General features: G+C 41.2%; 1 protein-coding gene across 10 annotated transcripts in view; it reads right to left on the reverse strand.

Annotated features, from left to right (window-relative positions):
* Nucleotides 1-506: 506 nt before the first annotated feature.
* The window catches only part of camk2g1 (calcium/calmodulin-dependent protein kinase (CaM kinase) II gamma 1), a 53,109-nt gene continuing 35,545 nt past the window's right edge, over nucleotides 507-18,070 (reverse strand). Inside the window, exons 7-22 of one of the 10 annotated variants that reach the window (XM_035533375.2) lie at nucleotides 16,812-16,914; nucleotides 15,473-15,556; nucleotides 15,116-15,210; nucleotides 14,156-14,278; nucleotides 13,777-13,860; nucleotides 13,621-13,663; nucleotides 12,945-13,007; nucleotides 9,772-9,812; nucleotides 8,943-9,029; nucleotides 7,985-8,029; nucleotides 7,763-7,817; nucleotides 6,333-6,413; nucleotides 4,168-4,243; nucleotides 3,893-3,987; nucleotides 3,441-3,689; nucleotides 507-3,320 (exon numbers count right to left, since the gene is read on the reverse strand). In XM_035533375.2, coding sequence (XP_035389268.1) covers nucleotides 3,457-3,689; nucleotides 3,893-3,987; nucleotides 4,168-4,243; nucleotides 6,333-6,413; nucleotides 7,763-7,817; nucleotides 7,985-8,029; nucleotides 8,943-9,029; nucleotides 9,772-9,812; nucleotides 12,945-13,007; nucleotides 13,621-13,663; nucleotides 13,777-13,860; nucleotides 14,156-14,278; nucleotides 15,116-15,210; nucleotides 15,473-15,556; nucleotides 16,812-16,914 — 1,308 coding nt within the window. In that variant the 3' untranslated portion in view covers nucleotides 507-3,320; nucleotides 3,441-3,456. Of the gene's footprint in view, nucleotides 3,321-3,440; nucleotides 3,690-3,892; nucleotides 3,988-4,167; nucleotides 4,244-6,332; nucleotides 6,417-7,762; nucleotides 7,818-7,984; nucleotides 8,030-8,942; nucleotides 9,030-9,771; nucleotides 9,813-12,944; nucleotides 13,008-13,620; nucleotides 13,664-13,776; nucleotides 13,861-14,155; nucleotides 14,279-15,115; nucleotides 15,211-15,472; nucleotides 15,557-16,811; nucleotides 16,915-18,070 lie in introns of all 10 variants that reach the window. The other 9 variants (XM_035533374.2, XM_035533376.2, XM_081697460.1 and 6 more) reach the window with 9 other exon arrangements.

The following is an 18,070-nucleotide window of genomic DNA, read 5'->3' on the forward strand; positions in this document are numbered from 1 at the left end:
GAGTTACCTCATTTTCATTATGTGTGGGGTGAAGCAAGCAAGAGGAAGCAGGACGTGTTCTCTCTCTTGCTGCAACCTGGTTTATCAGATGAGAGATAGAATGGAGGAGAAGCATGAAAGTTTGATTAATCACCACACCAAAAGAAGAGCCTCACCCTCCATTTCAGAGCTCTGGGGCCCAGGTGGTCACCAGCAGCAAGTACAGCCCATAAATAAGACTGCGCTTCTCCACTGGGAACCGCTATAGACAGAACTTTGTTTGCCGATAAGTGGAAGAAAAGTGAGCGAGTGAGTGTGAGAGAGCGAGAGAGCTAAATCTGACTGACTGAGTTTTGTAGGAGTGAGTATTTTGGTCCTTGGACTTTCATAGACATGTTCATTAAAGCAATGGAGCATACTCGGCAGCATGTGCTGAAATGGTCTCTTTATTAAATACTTCCAAGATCAAGTTTCAGTAATTACAAAAGCTATGACGAAGGCCTACTAGCATTCAGACAAACACTTGATAGTTGTCAATTCATGGTTTTATTAAATGTATGATCATGCAAAATCCAGCATCCATGTTTTAAGTCCAAGTATATACGTAGCCCAATAGTATACCATTACAATGCAATAGATTTACTTAGAATGAGGGGAGCATACCAAGCTGAGATTTTTGTTTCAGTTTTTAATTTTTTTTCCATTTTTCTTTTTAGATGTGGTACATAACCTATTTATAATCCCCAATGGAGTGGTTTTTTTTATGTCAGAGATGCAACTATAACAGATTTTTCCATTCTAATCAAGTAAACACAGACAGTGGAAAAAGATTTACCAAGAACAGTACACATGCATATTCATTGTTTAAGCTGCATATTTGGATTTTCCTCATGGACAGGTAGGTCAATGTCCTGACCTGTTTTATTCCTTGCTTTTGCGGGGAGGGTGGATGCTAGCCTATCAGTTAATTTGCACTCCTTTATTCAGCCCTGTTCACTTCTGCTCTGTAGAAACTGAAGGGACCAAGCTTATACTGAAAAAAAAACCTCTTGGATGGATTTAAAATTCATAATAATGATTAATAAGTAAATGGGACCTGGCCAGTCAAGGCAGCAGTTTTGCAAAGCACAAAAAGGAAAATTTAACTAAAAAAATGAAACAGCATCACAGAGTCTGACGGCATCAGTAAAAGGGCTTTGTGTTTAAGGTGATGCTCAGCCACACATGTGCAGTTATAGTGCTGATATGTATGAAAGCCCTACATTTCACGATGGACGCATGAAGACTACATGTATATACGCAGACCAAACTCTTCTTTCACAAGAAAGACATCTTCAACAGAAGGGGTTGACTGGATTTTTTGTTTATCGTTTTTTCTGAACACAGTACATTTCCATTTTACAATATCCTACGCAAATCTTGTGTATGAAGTGGATATGTGAGGAATAGATTTCTATAAAATAGCAAAATCAGAACTGGCTACTTGTGCTGTAATACCCATAAGCTTAATAATAACCAGTGCTTTAAACCCTGTATTTGAGTAATATAATTTCTTGAGAAACTTATTTTTGACTCAAGTTTATATAAAGGTGTGTAAATCATGAGTGATCTTATAAGGTAAACATACATAAAGTGAGGAGATTTCCCCCAATGCTCCATGTTAATCATGGATTTAACGAGTGAGTGCACAGATTTACAGACCCATCACCAGTGTGAACCACAAGTACAACATATTCAGGACAGGATGTTTCAGACAATCCACCTTAAAAACAGCAAAAATTTCCAAAAATGTTATTTACGTGTGCTTGCACACAAGTGTCCTAAATATGAGAAGGCTGTGTGTGTGATCTTGTTTGAGAAAAATGATTCATGTCCTCGGCCAGTGCTTCAACCTTGGTTTAGTAAAACCAAACCTATGTCCCAATACACCATCACTAAGGGTATCTTCAAGGTGCCTTTTGGGTATTTGGTTCATATTGACCACCAGAGAGGCTACATAATCTGGCTTTGCATTTGTGCCATCTAACTAAAATTTCTTTCTCAAGATGGGAGACATCTGAAGACCAACTTCTATGAATTCTGGGTAATGGGTTTTGGGAATGGATTTTGAGAGGCTTGTGTGTGGTGTAAGTGTGCATGGGAGTGTATGAGAATCTGACATATCTTAATGACTGCAAAGAACTAAAATGAAAAAGCCTCTCTGTGTACTAGTGTTTAATGCTATTCTGATAGAACTTGGTCTGTTCATTTGGGCTCTCAACCACACACTGATATGAAGCAAACTAGAGGCTGAGCCATCTACTTAGAATAATATAGTAGTGTGATGTGTTTAATAACGAGTCCATATAAACACACACACATGCAAACACACACACACACACACACACACACACACACACACACACACACTAAACAGAGTTACATGAAAAATCCCACACCCTGGAGGTGAACCTTATTTCACTTGATCTCTTTTAAATATATATTTCTCCAACTTTACAGGTATATTAAGGTTAACTTAAAAAAAGTGTTAAAATTATTTTAAAAATCAATTCGCTTAACACAAAATACTTTCTGATGTAACCCCAGTCAAAGATAATTAAAAAAAAAAAAAAAAAAAAAAAAAAAAAAAAAATTAAAAAACACCATTAACAGAATACTAAAACCCTGAAACTCTCATCCCTTCCAACAGACCATAAGAAGAAAAAAAAGACTTCTTTAAAAGCCTAAACACTACACTTTGGTGCTTCTTGATATGAAGTACATCTGTACTCTTCAGATTTATGACATTTTTTCTAATTAGTTGACATGTTCTCTTAATTCTCTAAATAATTTGTATCCAAAATCTACAAAGTATACAAGATGGAGGATTTAGATTACGCCCATCTAAACTAAGAGTTCGGAACAATAGTCGTTTTTTGTGAATTTTCTTTGTAATGACTCCCCACCCCCATTCCATTTCACTTACATAAATGTTTTTCAAACTTGATTGTAGCTTCTGGTTTTTTTTCCATTTTTCAATATACAGTATATTTATGAAGTCATAAATCAGTACTTACAACACCTCCTGGACATCTTTAACGGGCAAAAAAGATGGTTCCATGAAAAAGGACTAAACAGTGCCCCCATGTGGGCGTCAGATGCATGCACCGTCCTGTGGGCGGGGCCACCGCCGTGGCCGGCTCCTATTGGTCAAAGGTTGGACAGGAAAGGTGGTATTGACAGTTGGACTGGATGTTGTCAAATTTCTTCAATGGCGTGTCTGCAGCGTCGTCCAGCCAGCCTCTGTGTGTCCATCCGGCCACAAAGAAGAAACACTCCCATCAATCAAGGATCCAGGCAACCTGGACAGAGGATACAGAGTTGATGAGAATATGGTAAGATGTTTTTGCTTTTGCAGAAACAATAGGCAAAGGGTGGGTAGGTGTGTGTGTGTGTGTGTGTGTGTGTGTGTGCGTGCGTGCCTTTGCCCTGCGAAGTTCACTGTAAGGGAGCGGCTGGTGCCCCTGAGCAGTGGAAGTGCACATTGAGCCACTTGGCGTCGCGGCGATGCCACACACGGGTCTCCTCCGACTGGCAGCTGCGTGGGCGGCCCTGGCTATCAATGTACTGCGTCAGGCGGATGTAGGCGATACAGGCAGCGTCCTCCCCGATCAGGTGTACATGGGGGTTCAGGATGGTGGTGTGCACAGGCTTGTTGTTCTTACTCAACACTAACAAGCACATTTGCATATTATCAAAACCTTTTCGCACATATTATGCACAGCAAAAATTGAAAGTGTTGGATATCGTACAGGTACAGGGATGTCATTTATGTTCTGCATATGACAGTCTAGTACACCTTATTAGAATTATTCTTAACTGTACTCTAGATGCTGCCTTTGAATTGTTACCTTTTTTAGTATGACTGACTTACAATTTTCAAAGTAAAACTTGTGGAAGTCCATCCCTTCTACCAGGTTCCCCAGAGCTTCAGGCTCAAATGAGGTCAGGCCAGGATCGCAAATTCTCCTAAAACAGATATTAATTTGAATAATTATTTTAAACTCCAAAAACATGAACCAGTACACTTTTTTTAAAACACGTTGAAAATCTAAACTCATGTACACCAAGTTTTGAATTTTTCACAGGGCTCCTAGGGGCCATGGCTGTTCAAGTCTTCAGACACCAAAGTATTTGTGCTGTTCTTACGTGTAAGCTTCAAAGTCCCCATTGTTCACGGCCTCTATCAGCTGCTCTGTGATCTTGATGATCTCTTGCTTACGAGCTACTCAAGGAAAAAAAAAAAAGGCGGGGGGGGGTGTAGAAGGGTGGTAGGAAGACAGAGGAAGACAGGAAATTGTGAAACACAGGAATGAAGGTTCTGAAAACTAAGAGGAGATTAATAGGGAGAAGCAGTTTATTGTCAACATCTGACATAAGTAAGCAAGCGTTATGATTTTCCTGATCTTTTTCGCTACAAAAATGACTCTTATAGACCCTCTGTGTGTATGATCCATCACATACCTCAGTGCATTCCACATAAATCCTGCCTCATGAAATCCCTACATGCTGGCAGCTGACCAAAACGAATTGACCGCGGTCACTATTAATGCAATCTAGTACCTCCCTCTTCTAGCATAGAGTAACAGCACGGAAGCTAAATGTGTTTTTGTGTGTGTATCCTGAACTTCCCAAAGCACTTACACTGGACTGTGGACCCACTTTCTGCCAACACAAAGCCGGCCTGATGAGCCATGGCATGAGGAACAGACTGAGCGTGCTCAAGAGCATGAGACATGCCCCGAACTGGTCCACAGTTTGCTTGGTGTAACTCATACTATATGATGATGACAGATGCAAAGAACCCAAGCTCACATAGTAAAGAAGGTGCACACTCAGCTGCTTGGTATTCGGTGTTCACTATGATGTAGACTGACTAAGGTTATTGCAAGTTGTTTTTGATGTGACAAGATAAAGCTCTTTTCCACACCTGTAGAAGCTACACTTCATATATTACCCAATACAGACACAAAAGCAAGTGCACATAAACAATGTAGTTAGGAGTAAATGAACAAATGAAGGAAAAAATTCAATGTTTATGAAATTTATGAAAAGTTGTAAATAAGTGAAAAACCAGAAGCGATAAAGAAAAAAGAAGAACTCTTAAAAGCCCTTATTAAAAACAACAACAATAACAACGGTCAAAATGGAGAAAATGTCAAAGGGTTGTTTAGGACGACGTTTGGGTTTGAATATTTGCTTTGAATGTGTAATCTTTGTAGTTTGCACCATTCGTTTCATAAATATGCATTTTTCATTTTGGATTTTTTTTTCCTTGCTCTGTAATGCTATATATGTATTAAATATGAATTTATGGCCATCTTGCCTTTATAGTTCCACTGTATCTTCTTCCAACATCAGAGGCCATTGACAGTTTTCTAAATTTGTAAGACTTGAAAGCCACCATTTTTCTGTTACTCCACTATTATTACAAAAAGACGGAAAAAACCCCACAAAGGCTCAGCAATAAAGATCTAATATATAAAGGTCTAACATTCTATGACAAAGACTGCTGCTCTTATGACTGAATGAAGAAATTAAAAAAACCTTCCTAGCATCTTTATAGTGAGCGCAAACACACAAAGGAAACCAAGGTTTAAGGAAGCCTTCTTGAATAACTAGTTCCTTAAAAACAGCAATGATTCAAGATTCAAAGTAAAAAATGGCATAGTCTGAGATCAGACTGCATTACTGATAGACTGATTCTCTGAAGGCCGACCTCATTCTCTCAAACGACCAATGACACAAAGCAAAGGCAAAGCAACATCACATCAACCATGAAGACAAGCAACTTAATGCCCTACCCTGTAGCAAATGCACACCAGAAAGCCAAACACATCAATTCATCTGGTGCAAAAAAGTGCAACAAACACAAAGCCAGAGAAGGTCTGACTTCTGAACACTTGCAAAAGGCAAACTTAAGCTTTGCTACAAACTAAAAAAAAAAACACCTCCCAAGTAAGAGAGGTCATAGAAGCAAAATGTCAGAGTAGCAACAGAAATCTAAGGGGCCCAAAATGACACTGCTGTTTAACACCATTCAGTAGCAGGTGAAAAGAGGAGAGGTCTAGAAGAATGTGGCATACAAGGGCCACAACATTTTAGAGAGCAGTGTAGTGCTGTGGCAGAACACACCAACATGTCTTAAGAGGAGAACTAACTGGAAAGGGTGGCAGCTATACATATGCCTAGAAAGGACCAGAAGACATTCCTACACTGAACCAGAGGGTGACGGCCTAGAGCGGTCTAGCAGGTGACAGACAGACCCTGAGGGGGTGGAGCGAGCCAGGTGGGAGCGGAAGATGGAGACTTACTGGCTGGAGAGCCCTGTGGCGTGGCCCCGAGGGCAGGCGGCTCGTCCCCGGCACTACTGCTGTGGGCTCCCTGGGCACTCTCTGCTGGCATGGCCCCAAGACCAGCGCAGCACGCACCACCGGCAGAGGGAAACACACACAACTCTCACCTTCAGGCTCTGGCCAATAACGCACTACTACATGCTGCTGTCAGTAACGCAGGCATGATGTCAATATTAGATCAAGACCAAGTTCATGACCGCCAGCTGGAAGAGGACTTGTTTAGATAAAATGGTTTTTGGTAAAACGGCTCTATTAATTCAGCCTTGGCTAGATAAAAACAAAACAGTCACAGTCACAATCTTAGTGGTCTATGGGGCTCCAAGCTAAACACATGTGAACATCCTGCCCTGTGCCCACCCCTCTTTTGGTGGAAAGTGACATTGCTGAATTAGTAGTGTGTGGCTAGTTGTGGAGTCTTGAAGTAGTGCCAGTAATCACAGAGAACTATTGGAAACCTTTGCCTGCACCTTCTCTCTGATTTCCTGTCCTCATCACCTGGCATGTGCAGCTGCAAGCATCAACCTTCTTTTCGTACAGGTTAACTAAGCAGAGGAAATGATGGACAAATGCAACAGCAATGATTTTTCATACTCCCAGAGAAGTGTTAGAAAGCTTTCAAAGACACTTGGAGTATAAATTTTCAAATCATGGTAATGAAGGTTCACAGCACACCAACGGACATGGCACAGCCCTACAAATATTTAACAACAAACTAGAGTCAAGGACACACCCACACAGACCAAGTCAAACATAAAATTACAGATGTACGTTCAAAGACTACATACAAAACACACAAATAGATGTCTATTGACAATGTATTTAAGTGTAGGTATAGATAGCTTTTGTTGTAAAACTACAAGTAAGTGATCATGTGTGGAAAACAGATACACCTAATTACCACTACTGCACATCTCACATGGGATCAATGCGCCACTGACAATCAACTATACCAGCTGTATTACTGAAAAATCTAAGGCATAAGTAACTTTACTTGGGCAAGTGACATTTCAATACGTGTAGAGATACAGATATGGATCAACCACCCTGATCCCTACTTTAATCTCTCTCCTGCCTACCCAGCACTATAGCTTTATTTAACCTGCTTAAATGAATTTGAGTTATGTGGCTTCCCAACACAGCATTTCATAATTTCTATAGCTGTGTGACCCTATCATATGTGCCCAGGTAGGCTGCTGAATTACAGGCTTTTCTGGTTAACAAGCAACATATCTAAAACCTGACTAATGCTGCAAGCGTTCCAGGTTGAAATGGTGATAATGGCCAGGGCTTGACGAGGAGAGAGATTTCTATTATTACAGCAGCACTGCGAGTCGTGAGGCTCCGCAGTGCCAGAGGCATGCTGGGAAGAGCAGAGGAGGCCTGCATACCTTTGCTCCCTTTCAGATCCTCCTCCTCAGTGGTGTTACAGCTCTCTGTGGAGCCCTGGAGAGACAGGAAGTGGAGACCGAAAGAATATGACACAGCTCAGGCAGAGCGGGAGAGAGATGGACAGAGGGAGTGAAAAAGAAAGGTTACATCAAAAAATGCACCTCTTCCCACTCCTTCATTTTTTCCTATTCCAGGGAGAAAACACAGAAAAAAGGGCTCACCTTGGTACCATCTGCTGGATTGTGTACTACTGTAGTCTGTGGCTCCTGCAGGATTTAATACCAGCAATGATAATTACATTCAGTTCCACAGCATTCTTTTGTGTACACAGAGTATACACAAGTTTAATTCTAAATAAATAAATACATTTAAAACAAATAGTGAGACAAAGAAATGGGTTAGATCCAGAAAGCCATGTTTGAGGGGCCACATCACCACAAGACTGTGTAACGCTCACTTCTGTGTCATGGACTGTGTCGTGTAAGAGGCGCTAAAATATAAAGCCTTCCAAATTGGATTGAGTAATAAGCAAATATGTCAGCATCAAAGGAATCCAAAAAGAAATCAAAACGGATCACTGTCATTGTAGTGCTATCATTCTTCCTTCACCATTCCAATTTCTGCCAAGGTCAGTGTCATCTTTCCAAAACTGTGCTCTGGCAAGATTTGCTGCCACCCTCTGCAAGCCCTATGACGGGTGAGTAGGGCAGGGGTGAAAGGTTAAATGTAGTCTTTAACAACGCATGTCCAGGTCCCAGGATGCTCTTTGCTCAGCTGTCTGGACTGCATGCACAAGCTCAGTCGATTTAAAGTATTAGTTCACTTTACTCTGCCTGGCTCCCAGGTACATGGCCATCATTTTTGGCACTGCGTATAAGAAATGAGAATTTTCATGCAGGAAAACTGCATCTTTCCTAAACTTTGGTTTATGTACTTTGGTTATAGTCAGTGAGCAGGTGTATACAGCTGAGGTTACAAAACAAGGGCCAATAAAGAAACAGCAGGACATAAAGCAATTAACCCAAACTTAAATTACTACATGCTTACAACACAAACGAGCAACAAAACTTGCACAGTTTGGCTTGACAGGCAACAAACCTCAAAGACCCCAAAAATCAAGAATTAAAAAAGAATGTAACAGCTACAGCACAGCACACTAGTTATGGATGAAGGGGGTACCATTGGTGTAGAGGAGGCTGTGCTGCTATCCTTCAGGGCACTCACTACAGCACTCACTACACTGGTTTTAGTGTTGTTTGTCTGTGGCTGCAGCAGAGAGGAGACATACATTTTCCTTTTCAGAGACATATGTCACATGACTAGGGGACAGGACTGGCATATAGATGTACCAATCATGTTGTAAGAAACAAACGTTGCATTAACAGCACGTAAGTATGCATATTTATTACAAAACTAACAAAAACAAAACTGCCAATAAAATGGATAGGCCCAAAGTTGGGAAAAATATTTAACTTATTTAACTTTTAAATAAAGTTATTTTACTTTTGCAGAAACCTCTGCATTCAGCAACTACAGATCAAACTCCAAAATGCAGAGACTTTAAATTACATATTTTGACCGAGGCGCAGTAAGTTACTCCAACAACTAGCCTAGGTCTGCATCACATTCATCACAGTGAGTACTGCTCCCACTTGCCACTAAACAATATACAGGTAAGATTCAACAAGCGATGAGCACTGTGCCTCTAATTCTCTGCTAATGTTACATTAAGCTTGACTTGTTGTGAATGTTTGACCTGTACTGATGTTTCCAATCTGATCGCAATTTAGCCAACAACTATTATAGCTCTCCATTTGTTTTAGAGCCTCTAAGACCAAAATGCTCATTTCTATGTTCTTTGATGTAGAAAAGTGTAAATAATTATCAAACATGTAGATTAAAGGATCACAGCAAAAGTTGATCAAGAACAGTACATTATTTGATGCATCAGCAGCCTTGAGTAGATAGAATAATTTAAAAAAGCTGTAATAAATGCTTCAGGTCTTACCTTAACTCCATCTGGTTTTTTGTTGAACAAACTTTTGCATGCTGTAAAAACATTAAGACAGCCTAAATTAATATGCAATGAGTTAAAGCCAAGCAGTGATGGTGTTCATTTGGCATGTTCTAAAATAACAGAATTTAATGTTTCATATCCACACACATCAAAGAAGAAGTACTGAATCGACTATATCATAACCAATCAACATGAAATGCTTCGACAAGGCTTCTCTGAGCTTAACTTTTATATCAATCACAACTTCACAAGCAATGCATCATCTATTTCATGCTAAAATGGTTTGTTTCAAGCTATAAGAGTAGACAGAGAGATTAAATCGTTCTCCATACGAGAGTAAAGGCATAATGAAGGAAAATCACAACTAATGTATGCAATCAATTTCCTTTAAATGCAACCATAATTTCCCCCTGGTCTGATTTAGTGCTCTCACGGCAGTATGTGTGAGAAAGTGATACACTGCAGACTGCATTCCATGCTAATGGTATAGCTTATATGGGGCATTAGCAAATCTATATAGCACTGACCCTTTCAAAAACACACATCCACAAACACCAATGTCAAAAGCTTCATTAAGCGTCATTAAGTTCCTTACCTTCCATAAAGAAGTGGAAAGGTAGGATGATGGGAGGAAGGCAAGATTGAGAGAGAAAAACAACAATCAGTAGTTGCAGACATGAGGGTGGAGGGAGTTGGACAGTGGCAGGAACTACCCATTTTGCAAGCCTGCCGGTGTTTCATGCTGCACTCAATATGGGGTGAAAAGTGCTAGTGATTGGTGCAATTTACCATACAGCCAGCCATGCAATGCCAACAAAGTAACAACTACAAGTCCCATAATGCATCACCATATCAGAATTAAAAGGTCACCTCCAACTTAAAATAAATTTAAGTCTTCTACTGTGTCTAATAAGACCTCAGGGGAATGCAAGCCATGTTGGGGGTGGGGGGGGGGGGGGTGGAACACCCTTTCACATTTAAACAATACAGTGGAGACTGGCATGATGAAAGTACACCATCTAGATCAGGAAAAAGCTGGGTTACTTTCACACATCCAGAACTTAACAAGATAAGGAAGGAATGCTTCCTTCAGACAAGGCCTGACGTGTACATAATGCTACCTTCCTTGTGTCAGGATACATACTGTTATGAAGTATAAAATGATGTAAACCAAACTGGGTTTACTGCCCACTATGCTTTTTCATAGTGCTTTTAAAATGTATCAAATTTCTTAGATGTCAAAAAGAACACAAGGAGGGTATTTAAAGGCACTGGTAAAAGAACCCTAAACAGAAGTTGTGAGAAACAATGAGGTTGTTGGACCACTTGCAAGCAAACCAACAGCAAACAACAAACAGTTCTTTTACCTCACATAACCTGATTCAGGCAAAACCAGAGACATGCCAAAAGATCTATTAAGCAGCAAGTCTCAGAAATTAGTCAAACATTGTTAGTAAAGTAAAATTCTCAGAAAGAAATGGAAACAGATGAAAAAGTTTAATGCTGTACTTATTCACCAAACATCTAAACAAGTACCTATTTTCTGCAATGAAATGATATACCGAACACTTACTGGGTACAGTTGAAACTTGGTGGACAGAGCTCTGACTTGACGGCTCCAAAGTAATTAATGTTAAGTATTCACTACAATAAGAGTGTAACTAATTATGTACACAATCCCCACACCATGCAGACAGACCATACAATAGTCTAGACATTACAGTGGGAAGTAACGCTTCAAAACCCGATAAACAAAAAAAGAAAATCATGTCACAAAAGTAAACTTCATGACCAATGTTGGCATCAGTATGGTAAAAAAAGACATGAAATATTGCGCTTAAAATACACAAAAGTGTAAAGCAAATTCCACTTCTATTACGAGGTCCTCAGACACTATGATCAAATGCTCCATGTTTTTGGGTGCCTAACACCCATGTGTTCCTCCTGTCCCTCTTCAGAAGCCTGAACAGCATCGTCTGTCTGACCTCCAGTGGGCCTTCTTCAACGCCGACCACCTGGCGTGTGCTGGGAACCAGCTACCACCCTACACCGGGTCTGACGGTTGGCAGCAAGCCAACCCCGCTCCTGCCCGTCCATGTGGCGCACCCCCGCACTCTCAGCAGGGGGGGGGGAGGGGGCTTTGCAGGGATAGGTAGAGGGCAATAGCAGCTAGGCCAGGCGATGCAGGTCTGCTTTGGCAGTTGATGAGAGACCACAGTCTAAAAAAACCCAGAACTCCACTTCTTTGCCACCAGAGCTCCTTCCCCTGGCCCAGGGTGCAGTGCCCCAAGCCTGGGCAAAGAGAAAGAAGAGTAGGGTTCCACATCTCCAGCTAAAGCAGAGGCAGCCTAAAGCTCTTTTCCACAATAAACTGCAGGGAGGAAGAGGGGCAAAAATGGCTCTATAATGTGACGTTAAACAAACAAAAAAAAAAAAAAAAAAGGAGAGAAACGATTTCAACCAAAGCAGATGCAAAGACCTATGGCACTCTTCCTACCATGCAAGATAATACATGCAGGCTGGTGGTGAGCTGTCTCACTGCAGCGATTGTTCAAATGATTGCAGTGGGGTGATATTGATTAGACTTTCGCCTGGAGCCTCAGCGTTCAAATTTGACTCAGCTAGAAAGGGGGACCACTGAAAGAAGGGATATGGCGCAGTCTAGTTACATATAAAGAGCAGAAAGAGACAAATTTAAACCTGCTCAAAATAGTGAATTTAATATTCATGTTTTTAAAAGCTATTTGCTCTGCAGAGTTTACAAAAGGGGCACAGGTCTGCTTTTTGTCTCTGAACACCAAACGAAAGCTTGTACATGTTAAAAGTCCAGGGCACATGCAGATAGTGCATGACTTATTTGATAGTTATGCATGTTAACCTCTGCAGACATTTTGGTGAGATCAGCATAGCATACATGTGTATGATAGAAAATTCAAAATCGAAAACTCTGCCATTCTGGACCAGCTAGCATTGACCACTCATGAAAGGGAGTGCATGTGCTCTTTTGTGTGATGACAGGCATGGCAGGCTTTCAGTGGCTGCATGCTGACTGGGCGGAGCAAAGGGAGGGTCATGACTATAAAAGGACATAGAGGACAGGGCTCAGGGCCCCCCCACCCCCTCCCTGATGGCGAGGCGAGGAGAGGAGATGCACCCTCACATACCTTCCTGTGCAAGCGCGGCAGTGCTGGTGGTGGGAGCAGCAGGGCTGGTATGCTGCCGGCCCACTATTGGACAGAGAGGCGTTCAGTTGGATGGAGCTATAAAAAAATTATATCCCCCTGAGAGAAAGTGGACTATGACTTTCTCTGTGATTCAAAAATAAATTCAAGCTCATGTGACACTTTATTTCATAACTGTAACAAAATCAGAATTCTTTTCAGGCAGATCGGCCAAACTGTTACACACACACACACACACACACCCCCCCATTACTAAGAAAAGTTTGGGGGAAAAAATGACTTGGAAATGGTAGTGTTTGACTGGTGCCTCATCCAAATATTGGAGCAAATAAGTCAAGGAGAGGAGAATCAAGGACAGAGAATCTCTCAATATATACACTGCAGTAAAGGATAAGTGTTGGTGGGCCAGGAATGTAATGATACTGTTTTTAGCTTACAACCTTATAAAGGAGCACAACAATGAAAAGTTTGATCTGTGTCCCTGAGATAATAATAAGCAATCCAGGACCTTCTGTTCAAAGTTTTCAAACCTTAAGCTCCCCTCTTGTGTAGCAGAAACTCCATCTTAACTTCTGACTTGCAGTATAACGAAGATGATATAGTAGATTTGGTCTTGAATCCCTACCTGTTCATGAGCAAGCAAGAGACGGGGACCAACCTGAAAAGTTTCTGGAAACAAGCATAGTGGTGAGGATGGCTCCCTAAATGGAGAGAACAAGAAAGAGATGGCCTGTGTTAGGTTATACTCCCAGCCTGCAGGATGCAATATGACAGGGCTGAGCCCCAGCAGCTGATGAACAGGAAAACTGAGTACCTTCAGTTTCCTCCGAGCATTGAACTTGCGCAGACATTCCACAGTCTCCTGGCGATGCATCATGGATGCCACTGTAGACCGTTGCTAAACAGAGAAAATGGACAATGAATGAGAGAACAGTGAAGTACATCTACTGGATAACACCTAAAAGCTCTTGAACTTATATACAGAATTCTCACTTTGAAGATCCTAACAGGTAAAGCACAGATACATATCATTCTGAATCACTTCCTTCCTAACTAAAGGTTAAAAAGGGTTACTAGATTCAGTGAGCTTGGGTGGTTCAACTACAAAAGCATCTGAGCTGCTGCTGAGTTTTTAATGGATTTCTGCAGCCCAGGGCTTGTGGGAAATGTAGTTCTAGGCAGCAATTACTTACGCAGACCCACGGGTGCTTGAGGGCCTGCTCGGCAGTGATCCTCTTGGCTGGGTTGATGGTTAGCATCTGGTTGATGAGGTTCTTGGCCTCAGGGGTGACAGTGTCCCACTCAGGCGAAGGAAACTAGAGGGAGTCAGGGAATGGCAGATCAAGTGTTTGATATGTAATCTATATGCACATGAGTAAATGCTTCAGGTTCTTTTCCCACACAGCAAGATGCAGGCACAGACATGGACATACTGTACAGCCTGAGCTGGAGGCTAATCAAATTAGGTGTATGGCAAGGAGGCAAGGTAGATGCCTTGTGTCACTGCACTTCGTTTCCACTCCAGCGATTGGCCATGCTACAACCACGGCGGGGGTCCTGATCATGTTACTTCCACATATTAGTGGCTCAATGCCTCACTGAGTCCCAAGTTATTAAGGGACAGGACAGGGGCACCAATCAGCCAGCTAAAGTCATGCCAGATTCTTCAAAAAGCTTATTTTAGGCAGTAAACAGTTTTAAGTAATGTTATTCATCCCAGGAATTCATTTCCAGTTGTGCTTCAAGCTCTGAGTTAAGGTGCAAAGTATATATATATATTATTCAGTGGTGATATTTTTTATTTGTTTGCTTTACAAAAAAAGCATGGTGCAAACACTAGAAAGAGGCTTTTTCCACATCTGTGTGGTAACTCATCTCTCTGCAATGCGTCAGAGAAGATATGACAGGATCAATAGCACCAGCACAGCTCTCAATTGCACCCAGTCAAAACTTAAGCAGCCAGTCTGTCAGACAACCCAGCCAGGCAAAAAGCATTTCACATAGAAAGAGCTGCCATGTTGTACTGTAGGATTAAGCAAGGCCAATAAGATAAGTAGTTGAGGCTGGTCTCACTGAACTCCAGGGATAACAGTGTATACAGACTGGCGATCTGGGTTCCATGTGCGGCCTCACTACAAACAGGCTGTACTCACATCGTAAGCTCCAGCCTTGATCTGCTGGTACAGCTTGTGCTGATCTTCATCCCAGAATGGAGGATAGCCCACTAGCAGAATATAAAGGATCACACCTGAGAGAGAGAGAGACAGAAAAGGAACGAGTGAGCGAGCGAGCGAGAGAGAGAGGGCTTTACTGAAGACCTGAGCTATGTTGAGCTGTATTTATATTGTGCTGGTTGAAAAAAGCTAATAAAACCAGAATAAGAGCTCTTCTCGTAGTCCATAGTCTAAAAGATACTAAAAACAAATTGAGTATTGAGTAGCTGATTTTTGGAGAAGACTGAAAAGTATCTTACTCCTGGGCCTGGTGAATGAGAAGAGTAAAGAACTTACCACAGGCCCAGATGTCCACAGGTTTACCATATGGGTCTTTCCTTAGGACCTCTGGAGATAGGTAGCCAGGAGTGCCTGCGAAACCTGTCCCAAAGAACAGAACCAAAAGAAACAGAGCCAAAGAAAAGAACAGAATGACATATAGCTCATATCAGTGTATTCCTGTGATGCAGAATACATCTGCAGGTTTTGAAGTAAAATGAGAGAGCCAAGATATGACAAACACTAAAGGGAATTTGCTATATTTGGTGGAACAGCAACTAGGTTTGGTCACTTCAAGTCAGTTTGTTCATTTAACGTGGTGGATAATATAACTGCTATCCATTCCCCAAATTCCCTTGTCTGGCCAGGTGATCCAGAGCTAACCGAGGGTTAACGGTAGTTAGTAGTTTACTTGGTAAACTGTAGTAGGGCACTGAGGAACGCAGCTGTCTCTGGCCTTTTGAGCAAAAGCCAGGATAGTTGTACTATTATTTAAATCATTATATCATTTTATATCATTCAGTTCTGTATACTCTAATAAAATAGTTATATAGTTTAGCTTTCTATCATTCTTAGATTTATTTGGTATCTAGTGCATTGCTACCTTATCCCTAGTAAAAACAATAGTCTTGTAATAAATCATGTTGTGAATGACAGCATTGTATTGCACTGTAAATCTGGAACCTTTTTACAGTACTGCTTTGATATGATGTGTGTTAGTGTTTGTGAAGCGAAGGGGAAGCAAGGCAGCACTCCTCTTTAATGGTTCGAGTATAGCAGTGTTTTACACACCCACTTACTACAGCAAAACCAGCAACCCAGAACAGGTTACCCCCCAGAGAGCCTCATCGGCGGTAAGCCAACTTGGCTGCCACTCTGTGCTACAGTGCAGGCTGGGAGTTAATACTGGTCCCCAGCAGGATCAGAGGAGCTGCTATGCTCAGGAAACTCAGAAGAGGAGGGCCTCCATAGTGAATTTCACTCCTCTCATCCATCATCATCCATGATCCAAACTGAATTTCCACTTTTAATAATTTAAAAGGAATTGAGAAACTATCACCTTAAATTGGAGACAAGTTAGATTTTCTGTATAAACTACCTTTTATACACAATGAAGAAGCCAATGTGAAACAGTAAAAGTAGTTCAAGATGAGCTGCTCTGTCGGGGTAGAATAGGCTCAATTTAGGATGTGCTGGCAATTTGAAGAAACCAGGCTTTTCTCCCATTCAAAATCAGTAGTGCTGAGGTAAATTTATCTTTGAAAGGAGACAGAACATGTGGTGTGGGCGGGCAGGGGGTGACTCCTGAGTGAAGAAAACTACGCGGACTAACAGCAACAGCCATACTGTCTCTTACCGAACCATGCCTGCTGGTCTCCCTGCACCTCGATGGCCAACCCAAAGTCAGCCAGTTTCACTGCTGCTCCCTTCATCTTACTGGCCAACAGCAGGTTCTCAGGCTGCACACACATACATGCACAGACATGAACAGACAAACTCTTCCCTTAAAAGAAGACCTTGAATAAAACTACATGTATTTGTGTGCAAATAGAAAACCTTGGTTTATGAGTGTAATGAAGACGCTCATGCTTGGATTAAAAAATGTATTTGAAATAAATACCCTGAAGCAGAAATCTGACATAGCTAGAAACCAGATGTCAAAGCTGAGCTCCTAAGGGATCGTACCCTTCATTACTGGGAGGGTGTGGTAAAAGAGACCGCCTGGGGCACAGGCACCACCAGGTGAGGAGGAAGAACAGAGCAAAGTCTGAGTCTGCACCCCCAACACACACACACACACTCATACAGCAAGAATCTCAGTCTTATTCCTAAAGTCAATACAACCTCCTGAGTGGAACAATAATAAATATATTGAGGGCAACTTCTAGAGGGCCTATATTCTACCCATCCATTGAGTAATGTAACGCTGCATGTGGCACTCATTATGACATTTTCAAAATATACTTCATTTTACTAAGCACAACACAGGACAGCCTAGATGTCTGGGTTGGTTTTAAAAAAAAAAAAAAAAGATTTCATATTATATATACATATATATATATATATATATATATATATATATATATATATATATATATATATATTTCATTCTGCACAAATATTAAGTCAAATATTTTTATTTTAAATGCATTTATGTATTTTGAATATCTGTGAACATGCATACAAATATTTTTTGGTAAAAAAATATTGCTTTTGCTTTTATACTTGCTAAAAAAAAGCTGTTTTGGGTTTTGTGATTAAGCTTAAGGACTTGGAAATTCACAGCCCACAAGTTGGGAAATGTATGTTTCTGAGCACATTTCATTAGAACTCCAATGGCACTCCATTAACAAACCAATTACAAATGAGTGAAACTTGTATATGTGGCATTTCCTCCCAACTCTTTTAGCTTGGAAAGGAAGCGTCTGCAACACTTGTCATATCACGTCCATCACTATGGCAACACGAAGGGCACATCTCTGCTCTGCAGTACTGGGCTCTGCGTTTGACGCAGGCACTGCAATAACACAGTCGTGCTGTGCATGCTACGATTAAGATGACATAATTTTTAGTTCTGAGGCAGGGCTGGCCAGAAGCTCATGCACTTCTAGCATG

Source organism: Electrophorus electricus, chromosome 15 (assembly GCF_041902795.1).
Source record: "Electrophorus electricus isolate QZ-2024a chromosome 15, ASM4190279v1, whole genome shotgun sequence".
Classification (NCBI taxonomy): domain Eukaryota; kingdom Metazoa; phylum Chordata; class Actinopteri; order Gymnotiformes; family Gymnotidae; genus Electrophorus; species Electrophorus electricus.